This window comes from Python bivittatus, unplaced genomic scaffold, assembly GCF_059951505.1.
Source record: "Python bivittatus isolate LINGU-HERP-01145 unplaced genomic scaffold, Pbiv_v1 ctg000590_np1212, whole genome shotgun sequence".
Lineage (NCBI taxonomy): Eukaryota > Metazoa > Chordata > Lepidosauria > Squamata > Pythonidae > Python > Python bivittatus.
Genome location: NW_028277086.1, coordinates 19225157 through 19251793, shown reverse-complemented (window position 1 = coordinate 19251793; position 26637 = coordinate 19225157). Strand labels below are relative to the sequence as shown.

At 39.2% G+C, this 26637-nt stretch overlaps 1 protein-coding gene across 6 annotated transcripts in view; it reads left to right on the top strand.

Annotated features, from left to right (window-relative positions):
- The window catches only part of OXR1 (oxidation resistance 1), a 270118-nt gene that overhangs the window by 137609 nt on the left and 105872 nt on the right, over nt 1-26637 (top strand). For all 6 annotated transcript variants that reach the window (XM_088149046.1, XM_088149045.1, XM_088149047.1 and 3 more), the window contains one exon: nt 7891-8090. In XM_088149046.1, the coding sequence (XP_088005172.1) occupies nt 7891-8090 (200 nt within the window). The remainder of the gene's footprint in view (nt 1-7890; nt 8091-26637) is intronic.

Genomic DNA, 26637 nt, shown 5'->3' with positions numbered 1-26637 from the left:
CCGCTGCAGGAGTATACCGCATACCATGCAGTTGCGGACAAGTATACATCGGGACCACAAAACGCAGCATCCATACCAGGATAAAAGAACACGAAAGACACTGCAGACTACAGCAACCAGAAAAATCTGCAGTAGCTGAACATGCTCTCAAGCACACTGGACACAAAATCCTATTTGAAAACACAGAGATACTGGACAACACCAACAGCCACTATACCAGGCTATACCGGGAAGCCATTGAGATTCACAAACACCAGCACAGTTTCAATAAAAAAGAGGAGAGTCTAAAAATCAACAAAACCTGGCTACCAATCCTGAAAAATACAGCCTGCAAAAGGTCAACGAACTCAGCTCAACCACCAGGACATGTGAACAGTTCACACAATGAACTTGCTAATCACCCCCAGCAGCCCCTTGTTAACAATTCAGTAGAAGAAAAAACCCTGCCTAATCCCCAGGAAAATACACACAGATGCTGACTCCAAAACAAGCAGCCACTCAGTAACCCAACCCCCACGCCCCCAGATCTCTATAAATACCCACAGAAGGGTCACTTCACCCTGGGCACAGAGAGAACTGCTCCTGTCTGTGCTCCTGCACTCTGAAGATGCCGGTCACAGGTGCTGGCGAAACGTTAGGAAACAAGACTTCAAGACCACGGCCACACAGCCCGGAAGACCCACACCAGCCAGCAATTATTGGTTTGTTTTCTTGGCTGTCCAGCGTATTCTCAGGAGTCTTCTCCAACACCAAAGTTCAAAGGCGTCAATACTCTTCCTATCCTGCTTCTTTAAAGTCCAACTTTTGCTTCCATAGAGTGTTACAGGGAATGCCATGGCTTGTATGATTCTGACCTTTGTAGGTATAGACACATCATGGCACTTGAATATCTTTTCCAAGGCCTGCATAGCTGTTCTACCCAGTCCTAGTCTATGGTGTATTTCTTGACTGCTTGTATGTACATACTAGGACCTTTTATGCTAGACTTAGAGAAACATGGAGAAACTCTTGGTTCTGCAAATAAGAGTTATATAAAGTTAAGCTTTCTTTTATATACCACATGTTTGCTATTATTGGGTATGCTGGCACTTTTACAGAAAAATGAAATATAATTACAGTGGTACCTCGGGATACGAACCCCTCTACTAATGAACTTTTCGGGTTACGACCAGCTCCGGCCGCAAAAATTTACCTCGATGTGCGAACTCCGCCTTGGGGTATGGTCATTTTTACGCCCTGACACGTGGTCCGCGGCCATTTTTCTGCCCCTGACAAGTGGTCCGCAGCCGTTTTCCCACCGCGCCGCGCTGCACCCGGCCATTCTCCCGCTGTGCTGCGCTGCGCCGCGCCCGGCTGTTCTCCCGCCCCTAACGCGTGGTCTGCGGACGCCAGAACGGATTAACGGTAATTACATTGAACCTTATGGGAAAATTTGCTTCGGGGTGCGACCAAATTCAGAGGGCGGAACGGATTAACCGGATTTACATTGAACCCTATGGGGAAATTTGCGTCGGGTTACGACCAACTCGGGATACGCCCAGAGTCACGGAACGCATTAAGTTCGTATCCCGAGGTACCACTGTATAGTATGAAATGGTTTTACTTTTTTAAAAAAGTAAAGCTTTGTTTCTTTTCATCAGTTCACCTGAAAGAATATTTAATGCCTGCTACTTTGAAATGGATTTGATGGTAGGTTGTCATAAATAAATAAATAAACAAACTCACAAAATCTGTTGAGTTTTGACAATGGACACTTCTTTGTTCCAACCAGTTTCCAAGGTATGAAATAAAAAATGCCCAAATAAGCTAAATCTGTAGCTACAAACAAAACTTTGCTTCAAGGATATTATATAATCAAAGAATAGATTTGATTGTGGTTTAAGCCAGTAAAATTGCTCCATTTTGCAAGTGCTATTATAAAACAGGGAGGGTTTGGCCAATATAAAAGACTGGTATTTTGGATCTGGACAGTCATAAAACATTCATTTATCAAAAGGGTAACAGATGGTATTCCTTGTCATTATTTCTCAGCTCATAAGGATCGCCCTGCTGGATCAGGCTAAGGGCCAACTTAGTCTAATATTTTGTTTCTCATGATGGCCAACCAGATGCCTTTGGGGTGCTCACAAGCAGAAAATGAAGCCATACCCTCCTCCTGTTGTTATTTTGAGCCATGGTACTCTTAACCTGGAAGTTACATTGAAAAAGGCTGACTTAATAGGCTTGTTCCCCATGATTTTTCCAGTCCCCTTTGAAAGTCATCCAAGTTACTAGCTATCACCTTGTCTTGTGTTAATGAATTTGACAGGTTAATTATGCATTATGTAAAAAAGAGCTTCCTTTTATTTGTTTAAAATTTCCTTCCAGACAATTTCATTGGATGGCCCCTCCCTCTCTTTGCCCAATTTCTCCTAGTGATGCTTGATTTTATCCACCCCAATCATGTCCCCCTAAATTGCCTTTATTCCAAGCTAAAGAATGTCACATTTTCTAATCTTTTCTCGTAGGGAAGGTGCTTAACTGCATCTTCTGCACTTTTCCCAGCTCTCTTATATCCTTTTTCAAAAATGAGGACCAGAACTGTACATAATACTCCAGAACAAATGTACCATAGCTTTGTATAAGACCATTACAATGTTGGCATTTTTATTTCTAGTCTCTTGTCTCCTTAGGGTGAAATTTTGCCGTTTTGATAGCTGCTGCATAGTGAATATCTTCACTGTCCTATTCATTATAATCACACGTTTATTTTCCTGCCTGTTACAGACGATTCAGACCCCATCAATGTGTATGTGAGGTTAAGGTTTTTTGCCCCAACGTGTATTACTTTACTTTATTTGAATTTACCATTTTATTACAATTCACCCAGTCTAAAAAGATCCTTCTGGACCTCTTCACTGTCCCTTTTCATTTTTACCATCCTGGTTAGCTGAATATCATCTGCAAACGTAGATCACTACTTACCCTAACTCGTGGTAATTTACAGTGGGGCAAAAAAGTATTTAGTTAGCCACCAATTGTGCAAGTTCTCCCACTTAAACAGATGAGAGAGGTCTGTAATTTTCATCATAGGTATACCTCAACTATGAGAGACAAAATGAGAAAAAAAATCCAGAAAATCACATTGTCTGATTTTTAAAGAATTTATTTGCAAATCATGGTGGAAAATAAGTATTTGGTCACCTACAAACGAGCAAGATGTCTGGCTCTCACAGATCTGTAACTACTTCTTTAAGAGGCTCCTCTGTCCTCCACTCGTTACCTGTAGTAATGGCACCTGTTTGACCTTGTTATCAGTATAAAAGACAACTGTCCACAACCTCAAACAGTCACACTCCAAACTCCACTATGGCCAAGACCACAGAGCTGTTGAAGGACACCAGAAACAAAATTGTAGACCTGCACCAGGCTGGGAAGACTGAATCTGCAATAGGCAAGCAGCTTGGTGTGAAGAAATCAACTGTGGGAGCAATAATTAGAAAATGGAAGACATACAAGATCACTGATAATCTCTCTCAATCTGGGGCTCCATGCAAGATCTCACCCCACCCTGTGGGGTCAAAATGATCAGAACCACACGGGGGGACCTAGTGAATGACCTGCAGAGAGCTGGGACCAAAGTAACAAAGGCTACCATCAGTAACACACTACGCCGCCAGGGACTCAAATCCTGCAGTGCCAGACGTGTCCCCCTGCTTAAGCCAGTACATGTCTGGGCCCGTCTGAAGTTTGCTAGAGAGCATTTGGATGATCCAGAAGAGGATTGGGAGAATGTCATATGGTCAGATGAAACCAAAGTAGAACGTTTTGGTCTAAACTCAACTCGTCGTGTTTGGAGGAGAGAGAATGCTGAGTTGCATCCAAAGAACACCATACCTACTGTGAAGCATGGGGGTGGAAACATCATGCTTTGGGGCTGTTTTTCTGCAAAGGGACCAGGACGACTAATCTGTGTAAAGGAAAGAATGAATGGGGCCATGTATTGTGAGATTTTGAGTGAACACCTCCTTCCATCAGCAAGGGCATTGAAGATGAAACGTGGTTGGGTCTTTCAGCATGACAATGATCCCAAACACACCGCCCGGGCAACGAAGGAGTGGCTTCATAAGAAGCATTTCAAGGTCCTGGAGTGGCCTAGCCAGTCTCCAGATCTCAACCCCATGGAAGACTTTGGAGGGAGTTGAAAGTCCATGTTGCCCAGCAACAGCCCCAAAACATCATTGCTCTAGAGGAGATCTGCATGGAGGAATGGGCCAAAATACCAGCAACAGTGTGTGAAAACCTTGTGAAGACTTACAGAAAACTTCTGTCATTGCCAACAAAGGATATATAACAAAGTATTGAGATGAACTTCTGATATTGACCAAATACTTATTTTCCACCATGATTTGCAAATAAATTCTTTAAAAATCAGACAATGTGATTTTCTGGATTTTTTTTCCCCATTTTGTCTCTCATAGTTGAGGTATACCTATGACGAAAATTACAGGCCTCTCTCATCTTTTTAAGTGGGAGAACTTGCACAATTGGTGGGTGACTAAATAATTTTTTGCCCCACTGTATGAACAACTTAAAAGCACTGTTCTCCAAAGTATGTAATGGAGGGGCTCCTTATTTCCCTCCAGTACGAAAATTGTCCATTTATTTCTATTGTTTGCTTTCTATTTTTTTAAGCAGTTAGCAGTCCAAAAAGGACAAGTCTTCTTATCCCATGGCCACTAAGTTTTAAATTTCTAAGAATGCCCTTGGCCCATATTATTGTAGTGCCAGCTTCCCATGTATTACTTCCAAGTGAAAATAATCTTTTTAAAAGATTGAAAATAAAATCTGGTAAATTCCAAATGAGATGTTGATGGACTTATTGGTGTTTATAATTTCAGCTCATTACCTCTTACCTTAACCCAAGATGATCTATTTTCTCAGGAGATAATGGGCTCTGATTCCACTGTTAGTTTGACAGGACACAAAACTCAAACATGAAAGGACATCATGCTGAAAAATAATCACAAAGTATGCTTTCATCTTGGCAGTTCCGCAGAACTCATCTGAAGTTTTTGTAACATCAAACTCTATAATTTAATTTCCAAGGCTCAAGGTGGAAACTTTGGCCTGTTTCATCATTATGCTAAGCTGGTTACTTTTTTTTTAAACCAAAGTTGTTGAACAAGCTGTAAGGGGTAGGATTCATACATCATGCTAGGATAAAATCCCATTATAGTTTAGCATAATGTATGAATGAGAATGTGCTGCAAATTTTGCCTGTTTTGTATTTTTTGAATGAACAAAGAAAGCAGTAAGACAAAAATTAGAACTTACAGAGTTAAAAATGAAAATACTTTTGATTTGGTGGTGCTAATGTCTCATCAAGAATGGGACAACATTACGGCTCCCAGATCAGAGCTGCAAACTTCTGGGGAAACATCTATCTATCTATCTATCTATCTATCTATCTATCTATCTATCTATCTATCTATCTATCTATCTATCTATCTCAGATCTAAAGGATAACAAAGCCCTGCTGATAATTTCTTGCCACCAGGAATATGCATAATATATACATTACTGTTGGTAGATCTTCTTATTTGGGAAGGTAACCAGCCCATTATTGTGTTTTTTCTTCGCTTTTTTCTTCAGTTGTAATCTGTAGTTCTCTTAACTGAAGATTCTTCAAGATGAAAAATGTACCTCTTGAAGGGTAGAAATTATTGTCATGTGTATTAATTGTTCAGAAAGTAATGAACAAGTAATAAATAAACAAATTTATTAATTTGTTTAAAGTTGTAGCAATGCAGATTAAATTTATTCCTCTGAAAATGCTCTGAGAAAGGATACCAGAACAAAGCTGTACAAACCTGTATATGTTTTTCATGATCTAAATCCTCTTTTCCCTTTTCATATATTTTTTCTGTAAAAAAAAAAAAAAAAAGGAAAAAATTCTATTTAATAGTTTTGGAAAGCAGAGTCAAGGCAATTAGAAGATAGCTATGCCATACTGTTAATTGCCTACTGAATCAATAGTAATATTCCTTTTCTTACTTTAGAAAACTTGTGGAATATTTAATGATAAGAATTAGTTTCCTTGTATATCTGGCTTAAAATATCTGTCTAATATTTGGATAATTTTATTGACCTAAAATGTTGCCCTCTGATGATTAAACTGAAATATGTCTGTGATGAATAGACAGGTAACTAGGCATCAAAGTTGGGATCAACTGTTTTAGTATCAGTTCTTCAAGATGATGATGATGATGATGATGATGATATTATTTATTAAGTTTATATGCTGCCTGATTGCCAGCAACTTTTTTTCAGCCTGGTTCACTCTGTACTTCAAAATAATTTTAACAGAGGAAAACTAACAAAGTACCATAATTACATAATCAAAGATTTATTGAGAGAGGTGGGAAGAGAAAGATAGAAGATAGTAGGTTTGGGGAGTGGTACCATCAGTATGCTGGTGACACCCAACTTTACGTTGCTACCCTGGGCTGTAGGGTGACACTGTTAACCCAATACATGGAAGCTGTAATGGTTTAGATGGGGAGATCAAGCTGTAGCTAAACCCAAGGAAGATGAAATTGCTGTTTGTAAATGGCCAATGTTACCTCTGGATAACCATGAAGGAGATTTGCAGGTTTGTAATTTGGAGGTCCCTTTAGACTCACATTCCTCTTGAACAGCAGATGGAGACCATGGCTAGAGGTGTCTTTGTCCAGTTTTGCCCGGTGCACCAATTGCAACCTTATTTGGTGCAGAAGGACCTTTCAACAGAAACTCATGGCTGCAGTACCATCCGTTCTGACTACTGCAATGCACTTTACATGAGTCTGCCCTTAAATACTACACGGAAACTGCAACTAGCCCAGAATGCAGTGGCCTTGGGAGCAAATACCATGAATTTGGTGGGCTCTGAACTGGTGGCTGATTAATTTCTGGGTAAAATTTAAAGTGCTGGTGTTGACCTATAAAGCTTTTCATGGCTTCCTGCATGGGTACCTATGTGATTGCCTGCTCCAACCCAAATCAGCCCAACCCATTTGATCCTGTGGGTGAGAAACTGTGTCCGTGCTGATGCTCTGTTATGCTCTGTCCCTATGGGGTTTAGACTTACCCCTTCCTTGCTGGCTTTCAGGGAAATACTGAAAACAGAATTATTCCAGAGGGCATTTTCTTAATTTAAACATTATGCCACCTTTTTTGTTTTTGTTTACTCTTGTTTAGATTTTAGGAAGTCATTATTTATTTTTAATTGTACTGTGGATATTTGAACTTTTCTGTTATATACTTTGTAAGCTGCCAAATTGTGGTGGTGTATAAGTGCAATAAATAATTAATGAATAAAATAGAAATGCATTTGGGGGCACCCATGTTTCTATAAGGAAAAAAAAAAGGAATAGTGATCTTTTGATCACAATTGCATAAGAATAGACACACGTTATAGATTGTTTGTAATAAGTTGCCTTCATTTATATATTTTCTAAATGTGCCTTATAGTGTCCTATTTGTTTATGAAATATATTTATGCTCTACCTTTTGGGCTAGCTAGGTTTACAAAAGCATTTTTTTGATAACCTGAAGAGTATTCTGGAACTTTGCAGTTGTTCTAATTAGAATTGCTCAAGTTCCAGGTTCTTTCCAGATAAATTCTGCTGAAGATACTCTCATCTGATAAGATACCAGTCCAGATGCATCTTTAACCTCTGTTGAACTAGAAATTATGTGTCCATGTATATCCACTCTGTAGTAGTAATCTATGTATATCTACTCTGTAATAGTGATACAATAATACAAAATCTTTCTATTTTTCCATCAGGTCAGCAAAGCAAGAAAAGTTAAATCATATAGCCGTAGTCCACATGTTAATAGTATATTATATCCTTTTACTTTTAGAATAAAGAAAAAGTCCCAGTCTATTGAAATTTCTGCATCAGGTTATGGACCTCTGCCATCAGCAGCACAACATGCACTACAACCAACTAAGCCGATAGCTCTTAACAACACAACAACATCTGAAGAGGAGCAGAATAACACTGCAAATTCCCAGCGGCGCAATCCACGGAAGGGTGAGCTGAAGAGATACTACACAATTGGTGAGCAAACAGACTACTTTCCCCCCCAAAATATTTAATGAGTTGCCCTCAGTGGCAACTCTTGTGGAATGATCAGTAGAATATCCATTCATTGGCTGGCTGAACATTAGAATATGCCTTTAAGCTGTCATCTGTGCAGCAAGCAGCCAGAAAACAATGTGTTGTCCTTCTCCATTTTGGGAAAAGGTTAGGTTTAGGAAGGTACTAAATGCTTGAAGATGTGTGATTATTTTCATCTCCTAAATTAGGATTATGAAATATTATAAACATAATCAGCAGCCAATTTTTAGTGGCAGATTATGCTGCAGAAAATCAAGGAACGAATAGAAATGGGAAGCTATGATTTCTACCGTTTTGCTACTCTTTAGTGACTAGTGGGGATGATTCATAGCCGTTGGACATTGCTGAAGTTTTTTAGATTACATTTATTTGAAGATGCTTTACTGTAGGAAGCAAATTGTCCAGGCCTGCAATGTCTTGGGAATACATCTAATGCCTAACACATTGCAAATAGAACATCTATTATAGAAAATTTGTATGGCAGGAAAACTCTTTTATTTTTCTTACCAAGAAGCACAGATATCTTGCCTATGATCCTCCATACTTTCTTGAACACATCATTCTGAAAATGACTTGCATAATAGAGGATGTGTATAATAATTTAATTTACTTTCTCATAATACTTCTAATTTATTTGTGATTGATTATGTGCATCAAGTCAATGTTGACTGTTAGCGACCACACCCTAACCCTAACCCTAACTCTAACCCAACAGTGAACTCATCGCTGTTGGTAGACCTGAAAGACCAGGTTAGGGACAGGTTGTCATGGAGAAAATCTATCTATGTGGTCGCTAAGAGTCAACATTGACTTGATGCACAGTGAACTCATCACCATTGTAACTGAGTCCATCCGCCTTGCTGCTGGTCGTCCTCTTCTTCTCTTTCCCTCCACCTTTCCCAGCATCAGAGCCTTCTCTAGAGAGCTAGGTCTTATACTTATTGTTATTGGGTCTGTTTTTAAGTACATTTGTTGGGATCTGTGAAGGCCCAATGCCTCTCTGCTTTGCTTTTCTACTAGTTATCCTCAGACACAAAGGGAAGAAACTTTGCTAATGTTAACTGCTTTGTCTTTTTGCTCTAATCACCTCCTTTATGTCAGGAACAGAACCACCACAGCCCATGAAAGTCTTTCCTTTTGGACAACATTCAGACCTATTAGGGTAGGATAGGATGTATATCCAATGATGAAAGAAACCTGCTTCTCCTTTGCAAGCTCTGTACTTGTTCCTCTTGCAACCTCTCTTGTTTTCTACCTTGGAACTACTTCTGATTATGGCATACTTTCTCTCTACTGTTTGTAGTGGCAGATTATTGTGTTGGGTTTTAATGTTTTAAAATTTGTTTTTATTGGTGAAGTATAATAACTAAAATATAGTAAACAAAAAATACAGCAGTGATAATACAGAAAGGGCAAACATATGTACACAACAGTGATTAAAATAAAACTCAAGAGAAAAAAGATATTCTGATAGAAACCAAGACATCTGATCCACTTTGGCATTGAATAAGGGGAGAAAATGGTTCTAACTTTGTTTTTTCTGGACCTTCCTACTTGCAACTTAAAGGGATATGGATTTGACATATTTATTGTGAAAAATTAGATGTCTGGAAAAAAAAAAGCTGCCAAAGTTAAGGAAAATTAAATGTTCTACTTTATTTTTTTTTACAAATGTTTATGCTGGCATTTAAAGATTGTGTAACTTTCAAAGAGTTTTGCCCAAGTAATAAATGGAAGGTTCAATTTTAGTACCAGCTGAGAACTATTTGATGCTCTAGGAACTTTGTACCAAATGAGGAACAACCTGAAGTGCATCCATACCTGAGTGGAAATTAGGTTCCAGCTTTTGCACACAGCAGCCGTAAAAGACTAAAGTGATTTTTTTGTATGGAGCCAGAAGTCAGTCTGGCACTGTGTGACCAAATTGCTAATCAACAGGAACTGTATTTTATTATTACTACATGAAACGCTTAGATCAGGGATTTATAACAGAACCAATTTCCATGCTCCCACAAGTCATAGAAATACATTCTTCACAAACAAAAGGAGGGCAAGAAACCCTTAGCTACTGGTTTTTTGTTTTTTTTTTAATCAGAAGTAAGCTAGAAGAGAAAATGAAAAAGTAAGATAAACAAGCATTTGCTTGCAGGCTAAACTGGCCTTTATTAATCCAGTGTCTGGGATAGGAGATATTTTGCAAGTGGCTTCCTCCCTAAACAGAAAAATCCATGTACATTCTCTCTTTGGGCTTAGCTAGTCTATCCAGGCTCTCATTTCTGATTTTGAGTAGAATATTGTATTTCTCTGTATGGGAAATTGGGAGGGGCTGAAAAATTAGGAAAGCTTGCAGCTCTTCATCCCAATTTTTGCCCAACTGTATAATGTTTGTGAAGATTCCATGGCCTCAGTTTGGATGCCTGACCTCTGGGTCTATGTGACATCATATTGACTTAGCAGATTCTGAGAGTGCAAGAAGGCTTCTGTGACAGATGCACCAAGTACAGGAAAGTAGCACTCTACTTCAGGGACAGACCAAATGGTGTTTATGCAGTTTTAGTCTTCAGCATGTCTAGCTAAGTCTTGGAATGATTTCATCTGAAACTCAGATAGCTGTACCCCACAAAGTTAGACAAAATTTTAATCGATATTGAGCAGCAGCAGCAGCTTTGTGGTATGTCTGGGCTTTGCTGCAAAAGAGGTGGGCAGTTGCAGGCGCAGGTCAAAAGAAGAAAGGAAGGACAGGACAAAAATTAAATTCAGTGTTATTAATATAATTACTTTAAATTAAGCATCTATTTAATTTAATTCTAATGTAGAAATATGCAATAGGACTGAGCAATGCTTTGTACTACAGACCATGTAGGAGTGCAACTGTAGCACCTGTCTGTAACTTTTTAAAGCAGCCACATTTTTTTTCTGAGATTACAACGAAAACACAGCTGCTTTAAAGAGTTGCAGAGAAGTGCTACATTCGTTTCCCTGAGTGCTTGAACACACTTATTAAGAATCAAATCCAAAGCACTACACATCTCTAATATACACACTATATTAATCTCTATGCCTTTTCTTCTCAGTTGATTCCCAAGTCTATAATACGATGAAGGAAAAGGTGAGTGTAGCATTGCTTGAGGGAAAAGAAGGTGAGAATATGCCACAGCAGGTGTTGGGATGTGACAGCAAAGAAAGTAGGGGTGATAAGAGGTGACAAGTAAAAAAGGAAAGGAGGACCAGAGGTGGCAGCGGTGGCACAAGAGACCACTGCAGAATGGGTTAGTCCTGCTGAAATATGGTGGCATAATCTGGGGAGGTGATGGAGGTTTGCTCTTTAACCCCTGGTGAGCCACATGGAGTTCCTAGGCTGTAAGCCAGAGATGGACAACCAGTGCCCATCAGGCTGCATTTGGAGCCTAAGCCTCTTTGTTGCAACTCCCAGAGTATTCAGTCACCACTCTTGCTAAAATAGGGAGAAATAAACATGAAAACTATACTGTAAGTCCCATAATTTTACACAACCCTAAAAAAGAGAAACAAAGGGGAAAACCATGCCCGCTATAGCCATCAGGCTCTCAAAAATAGTTATTCATCCCTGATGGGCCACCTCTAATGCAGAAAATATCAAGCAAGGTGGATCAGTGTTCTGAATTGGCATGCAGTTTCCTATATACAGGGTTATTTAGAAAAAGCAGTCTCCTTCAGCTCAGGTTCAAAAATTTGTGAGAACTATACATGGAGTAGTGCTTAAGATGTTGAACTAGGCTCCAGAGACCCTGGTTCATATCCATCTGTACCCATAGCAATTCACTGGGTGACTTTGGGCAAATCATTCTGTGTTAGCCTATTCTACCCCATATAGTTGTTGCTGTGGGGAAAAATTGGAAGAAGGAATGTTATGGACACTAACTTAAGCTTCTGATAGAAAGGTGGAGTATAAATCAAACAATTAAAAATAAAATTGATGCTTATACCTTGCAGAGATGTGTACCTTGCAACCATTTGTACCCTAAAACGATCCCCCAACAATACTCCAAAGAACAGACAGAAAAATGGGGCCTGCTTGCTCTGTGGGTGTTCCGGGATTCTTAGGTGGGGGATATGTAAAAGGATGCTGGTGACGTATGTACCTACCTACTTTGCATGAAAGAATACTAGTAACTGCAGATCTGTGTGTTGAGACTTTTCTGTTAAAATTCTCAATAAAACGTCCCTAGAATTCATAGAGGAATGACTTTTTTACAAATATGAATGTAATTGCAAGAACATGTCCAGACTGCTCCTACTCATTGTTCCAGCCATGGCTTCTCCCAGGGAATATGAATTTTTTCCACAGTCCACCTCATTTTCCAAGCAATTTTCTCCAATTGTTAGTATTGCATGGCCACTAACCACACTTAATGGACTAATCTGGATGGTTTCTCAGTAGACATGATACCAATCATGTATGAGTGCTGCTGCTGCAGAAATGAGAGTTTATTGTAGAATATGGTCCCCTGCTTTCTTTAAATCCACCGCAGTGATATAGCTGTTAACACATCCTGGTATTCTGTTTTCTGAAGGGCTGCAGTACATGCTAAATGCTGCGTCAACTCTTTGTTTTTTCAGTGACTAATCATATTTACATTATAAATACATGTTGTCATACAGCTGCACATCTAGGAGAATCTCAGCAGACTTGATCCCCAAGTACCAATTTAAACGTTCCTGTTTCCTGCACCATCTTTCCCTATGGGTTCCTTTTTGCAAGGAAGGAATATTCATCCTTCATCCTTGCACTTCACATGAAATCTATAACCTTATCTACAGAAGAGATTGTTCAGGCATTGCCTTCTGCCTTAACCAGACCATATCTTGCTCCTGCATTCAGTCCTGAGATCTCTTATAAAGGAAACTATGAGCAGATGCTTCTCACAGTTTTGTACTGTGTAACATCTGATGGACTAACTCATCCAGAACTGAGGTTGGCAACTTTTTTGAAGCCAGGGGAAGATTTTGATTGTTGGTTTGTTTGTTTTGAGGGAGAGAGAGAAAGAGAGAGAGCAGGTATATTCAGTAAAACCAAGTTATCACCAGAGGGAGGGAGAACAAGTTTCTTGGTTGGTTTGGGGGGACTGGATCTTTTTGCCCCTTAATCCTCCAACCCCAGAAGTGCATGCACACATGCGCACATCATATTCTGAAATATCCCTGTCCATTTGAGGATGCTGTGGTGGTTAGAAAAGAAGTGCTGGTTGCTAGATCTTAATAGTTTTAGGAATATCCTGGGGGTGGGGAGAAATGACTTATTTATTTACTTTAATAATTATTGAATTGTATTTTCTATTCTGATTGGTTTTATTGTACACCACCCAAAGTCAGTTCAGAGTCTGCTGGTACCTAAATCGAATAAATTAAATTAATTTCACTGATTTCAGGCCATGATACAGAAAAGTTGCAACCAATGTACTTTCAATATGAAAACTTTTAAACATTGATTTGATTCTGCTGGGCCAGGTTATATCTGGACAGAAGACCATGAGGAAATTCCAGGGCTGTTCTCTCTCATTATTTGAATATATTTCTTGGTTTAGGCATAGTGAAAAACTGCCTCATCTTCAGTTACTACTGTAATGTCTTCTACTGTTGGAGTGTTTCTTTAGGCTTGCCAGAAGAGACACTGGAACTCAGTAGTCACCTGTGTTTGCTGCAGGATTTAATTCCTGTATCCTTTTATATGATGTGGGATAGGTCACAAGGAAATTCACAGGGAAATGGGATCCCTGTTCCACTTGGAAAAAAAAAATGTTCCCACCAATTTGAATAAATTTCAAATTGCCCCAGGTTATCCATAATCCTAATTCCATTTACTAGAAGAGAGAATAGATCTCACATGCATTGGAATTTGACATTATTAGCTTGACCAGCTTCTTACTAGCTTCAGAGAACAGACACATTCAATATATTTGGTGCAAAGAGTGGGGAGAATTGCTGCGTGAGCCTTATTTTTCTTTTCTTTACTATTGAATTGCCACCATATAGTGTGTGTGTGTGTGTGTGAATACACAGATGTATGCAAATAATTTAGGGCAGCAATTATTCAATATTTATGGCGCCTACTGTTTAGTAAATATAGTTGTTAATTGACCAAATATATTCATGAGAAAACATGTAACAGTAGGCAGCAGCAGCAGCAAACCATGAGTTCAATGTATCTAATTGGTATGCCAGTTATATTTTTTAATCTATTTAATTTACATAAGATAAAATGTTAAGTCTTTCCCCAGTATTAAGAAAAAAACATGGGCAAAAACAATTCCCTTCTAAAGCTATTGATGCAAGATGACAAAGCTGCAATATTTTTTTGCTGAAGGAATATGAACATATATTTAGGTGCGTAATTAAAATATTATGAAATCTGGTGACAGATTGAATTATTTTCTTTCCTTTTTTAAAAATCAAAACAATGAGGACATTGATGGCCTGTTTATTTCCTTGCATCACTTCAGGGTTCCTTTATAGCTATGAATGGTTGAAGAAACATAATTCTGGGAGTTTTTTCAAGTAAGAGTGTGTCTAAGAGAACAATATTGACCTTATGGCCTGTTCTGATTAGGGAACATACACAGCATTAATGGGTAATAAAAGTAAGCTCACTCTTAGTTCTGAACAGCTGGAGCCTTATGGGTTTTTTTTATTATATATCACTTGTGGATTTGATGTGTATGAAAACAGTTATGCTTTTGGGTGCTGAATATTTATGAGCCACTGTGTTCATACTCTGGGTCTTAAAAAATGTCAATAAGTTCTGTATCAGCAGTCACATTTCCGAGTAAACATGTTATGTCCATCTTTTATCTTTGAATAATATAAAATTTCATATTTCCATTGTCTTCTTGTTTTCTATGCCTACTGTATAATTAAGATTTCAAGACAGCTATGAATTTTATAGTTATAATAGTTAATATATTTGGATAACAAACTATTAATATCCATTTTTTTTCAAAATCATATTGAAAATTGAAATAACTTACATAGAGAAGGAGGGAGGGTGGGAGAGAGGAAGGAAGTTTCCAGTGTCAGCACTTTTAATCCTATTGGTGCTTAAGTGCTTAACTTTCATTCTGAAAATGTGTAACTCTACAGCAATGCAGGACTGAAATTTGAGATTAATAGAAATATTGTCAGGGAATATCTCTCTACTTTGGGTAAGTAAAAATCTCCAGGACTAGGTTAATTTCATTTTAGAGTACCCCAAAATCTAACTGATTATATGGCTAGTCCATCTCACTTCAATATCTGAAAAGATTCTAGAGTGAATCTTTGAAAACTGGGCTAATTATCAGAAGTTAGCATGGATTTGTCTCATTTTTCTGAGTAGGTAATTTCCTTAATAGATTGTAGAACCACTCTAGATATTTATGGGACTGCTGTAGAGATAAGATACTTTTGGTGCCTTTACTGGCTTTTATTTGTTTGTTTATTTACTATGTTTGTATACCATCAAATTCATCAAAAATGCCTTCTGATAGTTTACAACATAAAAAGGCATTTTTGATTAATTTGATGGTATGCAAACATAGTAAATAAACAAACAAACAAATGAATAAATAAGCAAGGAAGCAAGCAACATATTTGGCAAAGTATCCTATGTTGTTCTGATTAGCAAGCTAGTTAAATATAATCTGGATGGCATAACAATTATCTGGATACATAGTGCTCATTAATGGTTTCTTATCAAATTGTAAAGAGGTATCAAGTTGGGTGCTTCAGGGATCAGTCCTCAATCCTCCACTCTTCAATACTTTCCTTAATGATCTAGATGAAGATATGGAGAGAATTAATATCAAATTGACAGATGATACAAAATTGGACGGAATAGCTAATGCTGTAAAAGATAGAAATAACAGTCTTGATAGGCTGGAGAAATGGGCTGAAAATGATGCTAAAATTAATAGAGACAAGTGCAAACATTTTTAAATTAGAAAAGAAAAAATCAAATTCATAGATAAGGATGAGGAAGACCTGCCTTGGTAATGGTACTAGCAAAACAAAAAACAAAAAAACTTGCAATAAGAGGTGATTGCAAGCTGAGTATGAGCCAGCAGTATCATGAAGCTGCAAAGAAGTCAAGTGCAATTTTAGTCTTCATGAACAAAAATATAATTTCCAAATCACAGGAAGTAATTCCTCCACATTTTAAGAAATATTCAGATAAATTGAACAGGTTTGGATCATCATGGACAGAAATTAATAGAGGGAGACTGAAGGAGTCTTAAGAAAAGTTGACTGGAGATACGATAGCACTCTTCAGATAGCTGAAAGGATGCCAAGACCTGCCCTTTCTTGTTCCAGAGTGAAGGACATGAAACAATACGTTTAAGTTTCAAAAACGCAGATTCAGATTGAATGCTAGGAAGCTTTTTCTAACAATAAGGGCAGTTTGGCAGCAGAACCAATTACCCATGGAGCAGATGAATTCCTTTTTACTGGATGTGTTCAGGGGAATACTGGACAGCCTGTCTTAATCTGGATTCCTACTCTAAGCAGTGGGTTAGACTTAGTGGCCTAGATGGCCCTTCACTTTCTAGCATGCTGTGATTCTATCATATAATTCTTACTCCATTCGGCTTAGTATAGCCATTCTCTTTAGTTATGCTGACTTACTCTTTTACTAAGGTGAATATTCCTTTGCCCACAATTGTTTTAAGAATCTTAGGAGTCTCCATCCAGAAGTTTTTGCTTTCTTGTGCCTTTGCGCTTTAATTCCTTTTCTCCCTGTGGAATGCATTTTCAGATATTACAATGGATACTAATATAATTAAATGTGATAGTAAGATAAGTTTATATTGTTGTAGGTAATGGTCTTGTTTCTTTATTTTGGCCATACTACAATTTCAGGAGGTGTAGTTATGGGCAAGGCTACTTGAACCTTTTGGTTTGCTTGTATACTATATGGGTGGAAGTTAAATAAGACATAATCTTTCCTGGATGTTGAAATAATGATAAGCTACTTTGATAGTTTCTTGAAACTTACTATTTCTATAAGAATTGGAAAAGACTTACTGTATACTTGGTTTGGGGAAACTTCAATGAAGAGAATTAAAAGAAATTGGTTGTATGAACAGATTGAAGGCCATCAAAATATACTGCATTGATAATACATTAATATGCATGTGGCAAGAGCCTTGTTAATGATTCTGCCCCTTTAATAGCACATTTTGTAAGGGTATGTTAATATTTCCATTCAAAGGATTCAGTGTTCTACCACACTTAACGTAAGAAAAGTATTATAAGCATTATAAACTATCAAGTCCAATTATCTAAATGTTAGCCTCATGAACTTCAGAAATATATATATTTCTGATATATTTCTGAATATATAATAAGAGCGGCTGGATAGCGTAGTGGTTAGAACACCGCCTTTTATGCAGGAGACTGGGGTTCAAATCCCGGCTGGTACCTACCTTACCAGTAGGGTCCTTGGGCAAAGACCTCCTAATGCTTCACCTGCCTACCTCAAATATGAGAGTGACACAAACTAAGAGAGTCATGCCGGCTCGGACGTCACCTGGATTAACAAGGTCCGCATCAAGATGTTGGAGAACCAGGACAATCTGATGTTAAGTGGGCTACTGGAATAAACCATACATGGACGAGACAAGAGAACTTGGAATTGATGGAACGCTACTACAACAGCAGACCTAATCAGAGGGGATACATGAAATGTATGAGGGAACTATGGATAGACAGAAGGCCTACATCCACACTAACTGAGAAACAACTAGTTACCCACCGCTTCAACATAGTGAAGAGGAACCTGCTCTCACAACTTGAGATAGACCAACTCCACATTACAATCTGGACTCAAGAAGACCTGGAAGAACAAGTAGATGTGCAGCCAACACCTGAAGCTGGAATGTCACTGCCACCCCTTCCATTACAGAGCACAGCAGCTGATATGAGGCATAAGATCATGGATAAACTAGCTACAGTCAACCCTTGAGTCCGATTACCAAGGCTCAATGGAGAAGTACCATTACATAGTATGCTAGAAGATGCCAACAGAGCCCTCCAGACAATCCCTACTACCACCATAACTGAAACCAATGAATTGGTATATGCTACAGCCGCTGTAATCCTGGAAATGCTTGGCTACACAATCAAGAACAGCAGTACATACCCACCCTGGAAAATGAGATTGGAGGCTAAGATCAAGGCAACTCGGAGAGAAGTCAGTCAGCTAGTGGAACTACAGAAGCGTGTGGAGATTAAGGATACGACTCGACTACTGAAAAAATATATGGGCCTGACTCCATCTGAAGCCCTAGAGACTGCTAAACAAAGGCTCACAGCACTGGCTGCCAGGCTAAGGAGAGAAGCAGAGGCCAAGAAGATAAATGCCCTGTTCTTCAAAGAACCATCCAAAGTGTACTCCCAACTGCACTGCAACCACAGAGTAACAGCTGAGCCACCAGCAGCGGAAACTGAACAGTACTGGAAGAACATATGGGAGAAAGAGAAGATGCATAACAGCAGTGCAAAGTGGCTGCAGGACCTGAAAGCAGCAGACCATAGCAATCTCCCAGAACAGGAACCAGTCACCATCACAGTAGCAGACATCCAGCAGCGGGTCAAGAACATGAAAAGCTGGACAGCGCCTGGCCCAGACATGATCCACACCTACTGGCTAAAGAAACTAACAGCAGTGCATGAACGCCTAGCAACACAGATGAACCAACTGCTAGCAGCAGGCTCCCACCCAGACTGGCTAACACAAGGAAAGATGGTGCTGATCATGAAAGACCCTCACAAGGGAACAGCACCATCCAACTACCGGCCAATAACCTGCCTTCCCACAACATGGAAAGTCTATCAGGCATCCTAGCCACCAAGCTACAAGATCATATGGGCCACTACATGAGCACAGCTCAGAAGGGCATTGGGAACAACACCAGAGGCTCAAAACACCAGTTACTCATAGATAGAGCAGTCGCCCGAGACTCAAGGTCTAGGCAGACCAATCTGAGCACAGCCTGGATTGACTACAGGAAAGCCTATGACTCAATGCCGCACACATGGATCTGTGAATGCCTGGCGCTATACAAAGTCAATAGGACACTAAGGACCTTCCTCAAGAACTCAATGGGACTGTGGCTGACAACACTGGAAGTCAACTCAAAACAGCTCGCACAAGTGGCCATCAAGTGCCACATATACCAAGGTGATGCACTGTCCCCACTGCTATAAACCCCCTCAGCCAGATAATCACAAGGTCTGGATATGGGTACAAGTTCAAGAGTGGAATCACCATCAGCTACATGGATGACATCAAGCTGTATGCTAAGAGTGAACAAGACATCGACTCACTGATCCACCTGACACGGATCTACAGCAAGGACATTGGGATGTCATTCGGACTGGAGAAGTGTGGCAGGATGATAGTAAAGAGAGGGAAAATAGTTAAGACTGATGGAGTGGAACTACCAGTGGGCCACATAGCAGACATAGAGACCAGCTATAAATACCTCGGTGTCCCACAGTCACACGGGAACCATGAGGAGGAGGCAAGGAAGACAGCAACATCCAAGTACCATCAAAGGATGAGACAGGTCCTGAAGAGCCAGCTCAATGGGAAGAACAAGATCCATGCCATCAACATGTATGCCCTGCCAGTCATCAGATACCCTGCCGGTATAGTGAGCTGGCCAAAAGAAGACACCCGGAAACTCCTCACAATGTACGGAGGTTTCCACCCCAAGTCCAACACCCAGAGACTGTACACCAGCCACAAAGAGGGCAGGCGGGGTCTGATGAGTGTCAAAGCCACTGTCCTGGACGAAACCCGGAGTATCCAGTAGTACATCAGTCAGATGGCACCCAAAGATGAGCTGCTGAGAGAATGCCTCAGACAGCAGCAGACAAGGCAGGAGGTTCAAGCAGAGGAAGTGCCATGGCAAGACAAGGCCCTGCATGGGATGTACCATCGACAGATAGCTGAGGTGGCTGACATTGGGAAATCCTATCAATGGCTGGAAAGGGCCGGACTAAAAGACAGCACTGAGGCACTGATCATAGCAGCACAAGAACAGGCACTAAGCACCAGATCCATAGAAGCAGGGGTCTACCACACTAGGCAGGACCCAAGGTGCAGACTGTGCAAAGGGACCTCAGAGACAGTCCAACGTGTAATGGCAGGGTGTAAAATGCAGGCAGGAACAGCATACACTGAACGGCACAACCAAGTAGCTGGCATTGTGTACAGGAACATCTGCACAGCGTATGAGCTAGACCCCCCCAAGTCCAGATGGGAGATTCCACAGAAGGTCGTGGAGAATAACAGGGCTAAGATCCTGTTGGACTTCCAGATCCAGGCAGGTAGCGGCCAATCAACCAGACATCGTGATAGTACACAAAGACCAGAAGGCAGCGATAGTGATAGATGTAGCAGTGCCAAGTGACAGCAACATCAGGAAGGAGTATGAGAAGCTGGAGAAGTACCAGGGCCTGAAGGAGGAACTAGAGAGGGTGTGGAAAGTAAAGGCCAAAGTGGTCCCAGTGGTGGTAGGAGCACTCAGGCCCGTGACTCCTAAGCTGGGAGAATGGCTCCAACAGATCCCAGGATCAACATCAGAGCTCTCTGTCCAGAAGAGTGCAGTGCTAGGAACAGCTAAGATACTCCGCAGAACCCTCAAACTCCCAGGCCTCTGGTAGAGGACCCGAGATTGAGGAAGACACGTACCACCCATAGGGGTGAGAGGGGAATTTTTATTTTTTTATATTGCATCTATATTGAATATTTTAAGGTTTATGTGTACATTTTGGCATATTATGTTCTTTAGAAGATTCCAATTCTACATTGCAGGTCTTTCTCTTTACCAGTTATATGACTGAAATATTTTTGTGCATATGAAACTTAATGTGTGTCATCTGGAAATAAACTTTTTAGTCCAAAGATTTTATTGTGAGTTTCATTGGAGCAGTTATTGAGGTTCCAGAGAACAGGTTAATATCAACTGGTAAGTTAGGATTCATAGTTAGAAATCAGGATCTTTCAATAACTATGCAAATTCAAAACAAAACAAAACAAAACATGCACAATACTAGGAATGTAAAAATTAGTTTCCCGATATCCTTACAGTTTAACTGTATGTAATTAGTTAAATTGATCTCATCCATCATGATAAATGCCCAGAATTATTACAGTCTCCCAACAGAAGTATACCAGTTATTTAGGGTAATTATTTAGGGTAGAGGACTATACAAAAGTTTTGTGGTATTTAGATTTCCATGTACTAAATATATCTGGTGCAAAATATAACTTATTTGTAAGTTATTACAATTAAGATTTATAAAAATAAATCTGCCTAGATCTGAATTTGGTTTTTATTTTTGACCATTTTCCTTTTTATTAATGGTCATTTTGCAAAGCACGAAATGCCAAAACTGACAGATCACTCTATCTAAATCAACCATTCTTTTCTTTTCTCCACTCCAATGTGTTTTATTTCCTAGAAATGAGCATACCATTTGATAATTATTGCTTATGTTCAGTGTTAAAATTTCATATTCTTTCCAAGAGGATAAACAGAAACCATTTCCAAAAATTATTCTCTTTGTGGGAGAAGTGGCAGTGGTGCAAAGAATTCCCTGCTCTGGCGTCTCCAGGCTTGAACTCTGATTAAATGATACGTTGAATTATGATTCCTATCATTCTGAAACAGCCTGATGAATACCTTCAGGTTGAGGATGCTTTAGTTTCTTTCTAAACCATAACATCCAAGACTTTTAATCATGAAATCATAGCTAACAAACTTCCTGAGTGCAGCTAAAGCCAAATGGATATAATTCTTAGGGAAATTTAATAGCTAGACCCCTTTTCTTTCAATTAACTTTATGGAGATATATGGCTTCTGAGGTTTTCTCATTAGTCAACTTTGTCTATGAAGTAAAGAACAAGTAACTGGAAACAAAGTTCCACAGGAATTTTACAAACAATCCTGTGTTGGTACAATAAAGGAAACACATTTGTTATAATATGCACTGCTGAAATTTTTGAGAAATACTAACTTTTCCCCAATGTGTTGTGTTGTGTTGTGTTGTGTGTGTGTGTGTGTGTGTGAGAGAGAGAGAGAGAGAGAGATCCTCTCTCACTCCTATGGGTGGTATGTGCCTTCCTCATTCTCGGCTCCTCTACCAGAGGCGTGGGAATTTGAGAGTTCTGCACAGTATCTTAGCTGTTCCTAGCACCGCACTCTTCTGGACAGAGAGCTCTGATGTTGTTCCTGGGATCTGTTGGAGCCAGCTTGGGAGTCATGGCCCCGAGTGCTCCTACCACCACTGGGACCACTTTGGCCTTTACTTTCCACACCCTCTCTAGTTCCTCCTTCAGGCCCTGGTACTTCTCCAGCTTCTCATGCTTCTTCCTGACGTTGCTGTCACTTGGCACTGCTACATCTACCACCACCGCTGGCTTCTGGTCCTATATACCTGTATACACATACATTCACACATACATACACAGACACATACATACATATAAAGATGGTTTGGAAGGATTGAAAAATATGGAGAAACATAGTGAATGGTATTGAGGTAAACTAGATTTATCTAAATTTTCTCTTCTCATATCATGTCTTCAGTTTCTTCGGTTTACTATTTCCTACTCCTTTCTGTACTTTACACAATGTTGCTCATTCCAAAAGAGGATAGTGTGATGGGTAAGTTATATATACCTTTATGAAACTGTTTTGACTTTTATCCTGGCAATCAGAATTCAACATCTTGTTTTGCGGGGCTTAATCTCTTGATCCAGGATCCACTAAGTAGGAATAAAGTCCAAGCACCTCTATTTAACTATTAGACTATTTTATTAGTCATAGGAATAAAGGGAATAGGGTCAGTGTATATCTACATATTCAATAGGAGAAGACCATGCATTTGAACTCAGACAATACTGCTTTGGTTTTGGATGTAGAGCTACTTACAACCAGCAAAAAATCTAGAAGAGTCTGGTAGCACCTGTTTTGATTAACACATTTATTAAAAGGTGTAAGCTTTGTGAACTATAGCTCAATTCATCAGATGCAGTAGCGTAGCTAACCTGATGTAGGACTTAAATTGGGATGAGGCAAGGGAACACGGGGTGGTTATGCAGATGTAGGTTACATGTAAAACAGATTAGAAGTACCTTATGAATTAGCAGTTGTTAAACATCCATTGTGTTTGTTGAGACCTTCTGATATGACTTGAAACCCTTTGATATTCAGCAATCTCTCACTGGACTCAGTTGGTAAAATTTCTTTGTTCCAAACCAGCCACTCTGAAATTTGTAATGGAGTGTCCTGGAAGGTTAAAATCAATATATAGCAAGCAATAGCTATGCAACTTGAAGCAGATCCCTTGCAGAGAAAAAACATTTGGAACACATGCACTGACTGTAACTGCAAATCTCAGCCTATAGAGGTTGGTTCAGCCATGGTGTGGGATGAGGTGGGATAAAGGGAAGGAGGAAAAGAAGAAAATCATATTGAACAGCAAAATTGGGGGAGAGCTTCTAAGTTCTTCATTTTCATAATTATTGCAGTTGTTGCCCATTTGCACCTTGGTTTAAAATAAATGAATGTCTCTGCAGAGTTCTAGGTAGTAGGTTTGGACTAAGAAAAGATTTCTCCTACTTTGCCCTATAGTTCTTTGGAGTTATTTATTGAAGTTGATGTGAGTTATGCTACCACTGGCTTCAATTAGATTAAGAGGTAGTCTGGTAATCCTCTACTCTGTTGTAGGCACTACCAAGTTACTTAAATTGAAATGGGTGTGAATAGCAGCCCTGGCTTTGCTTCAAGGAATGAATGACTCTGTTCTTGAGAGGGAGTGGGTTCTTCATGCATTTCCCTGCATTCCTTATATAAAGTTGCTAAGATTGAGTTGATTGATTATGTGTCATCATGTCATTTTCAACTTCTAGCAACTGTATAGATAGATTTTCTCCATGATGATCTATCCCTAACCTGGTCTTTCAGGTCTCCCAATGGTGCACTCATCGCCACTGTAACTGAGTCCATACATCTTGCTGCTGGTCATTTTCTTCTTCTCTTTCCTTCTACTTTTCCCAGCATTAGAGCCTTTTCCAGATAACAGGATCTTCACATAGTATGTCTGAAGTAGGATAATTTCAGCTTGGTCATTTGTGTCTTGAGTGAGATCTCTGGGTTGATTTGTTCAATGATTCATCGGTTTGTTTCCTTGGCTGTCCACGACATACTCAGGAGTCTTCTGGTACACCAAAGTTCAAGGCATCAATACTTTTCCTATCCTGTGTTATTTAAAGTCCAACTTTCCCTTCCATAGAGTGCCACAGGGAATATCATGACTTGCACATCGTGCATTTGAATATCTTGATTGAGAGACTGAATTAAGGGTCATTAAATCTTAGTTGTTTTTTCGATCAGCGTGTTCTATTCATCTAGCACTAACATTTCTAATAAAAGAGGGTGAATATTGTACCTTGGATCCAATATAACATTTCTGTCTCACGACCTTATAATTGGGCAGCTTTTGGTAGAAACAAGCAAACAAAAACAACCTGCTGTGAAGAGCTTGTGCCTCTATTGCAAAGATCCCCATGACTGTAATAGCCTTTTTTAAATGTGAAAATGCAACTGGCTGTGATTGTGCAAACAGTTTGACATAAAACATAAACTCTCCCAGATAGCACCAGTGGGTGATGTCTGGTTTGGAACCTGGCCTTGTTTCTTTCTCTTCCCAAGGTTATTGAAATAACAGAGGAATAAAACCAATCTACATAAAACAAGGGTCGGTAGAAGTGTGATCCTTCTATTGAGTTGATGTATGAAAATTCTAATTAAAAAATGGAAGTTGTTGACCTCTTTAAGAAATGTGACTGGATGCATCTAAAATGGAGAAAAAGTTCTGGAATCCGTGGGACCAAAATTTTTACAAGTGGATTTATTTAACTTGGAATTCATTCTTCTGATAGTTTTCCTCGGAATTACTTGTTATCCACATTGGCAAAAATGAAAATGCACAGTTAATTAGCATTACCAGATTTTTTTTAAAAAAGAGGAATCTAAACCTGATACTCTTTGAGTTGGCTGAAAGCAATGGAAGTTCCCATCTGCTCCTTTAAAAATGGAATTATAAAATTAGCTAAAGATTACATGTAGGTTTGAGGATATTTTCCCTCCCAGTAAAATTAATTTAATGCTTTTTATAATTTTAACATTTTGGATCATTTGCTGTCATCTTAAGACTTTTGCTTTTAAAATTCTTTTCCTAAATTAGTGTTTATTTAAACTAGACATGGATGAGAATGTCCATCTCTGCTTTAATTCCAGGTAGGTTTACTGCCTGAGTTTTTTCAGCTGTCCTGCATATTCAACTTAACAGAAAGGCAGGATGAAACTCAAATCAAATGAATTGAATAAATAAATTATAAATGTGTAAATAATCACCTATTTTTCTATTAAAGTCATCGTTTTCAGGGCAGATTACAATAGTGCGTTGGGCTTCATCACTGCAATCAGTTTAATCAGACTGAGACAGGAATTAGGATCTTTTCTTTCTTACTACTAGCAACTGCTGTTCTAAAGGTTCAGTGTCTAGCCACAATAAAAGTATTTTTCTCCATTATAGTACTTAGCAGATTGTTCTCTAGGTGGCTTCAGCAGGCCAGTTAGAAAAAGCCTGCTTGCTTTAATAGAAACATAATTTGTTCTCCTCCAACCCAAACACACTTTTCAGTTTAGATGCCAACCTGCTTTATTTAATTATTTTTAATAAAGAGTGTGGTTATGAATGGTAACTTGAAAGGGAAGGTTCTGCAAGCTTGCACAGTTCATTCATTTAGGGAAAACAGTGCCATTTGCAGTTGCTTTTTAGATTTTTAGAACCTCATTTATTCTTCCACAGAGCAGGGGGTTTAGGTCAATGGCTTAAACAGCAGCCCCCAGGTCTGTGATTTCTAATCACGTCATAGTTGTTGCATTGCTCAGAAAAAAACTGGTTGTGAACAATGTGCACCTTCTGATGCACGTTCTCCAAGCTTGACTCCACCCATTCTTTCATCTGCCAGGGAAAGTCAGTTGAAAATGGGCAGGCGACCTTCCTCTGCCATCTCTTTTGACCACAATTGCCAAAAATAGGGCAGTCAAGTTTCCCACTAATTTATGGCAAGAAACTCATGAAAACTGTAGTGTAAGCCATAAAATACATTCAACGTTGGTTTAAAAAACATTCAGAACTCAAAACTTCCCTCCAAACCTGAGAAGGGGAAATGAAAAGAATCTAGTGATTGCTCACTTTGCTTTACTATTCAGCTACTGCAGCATTCAAAACCAGCGTAATGTTAAGTGGATCCTTAAAAAAAATGAGTACCCCTTGTTTAAAGGCCAGAAAAGCGGCTGACTGTTTCTAGATACAGACACGGTCTCTTTCAGTGGAATATGTGCTTGGAGATAATTTTCCATCCGTATTAGGGTGCAATCTGATGCACTCT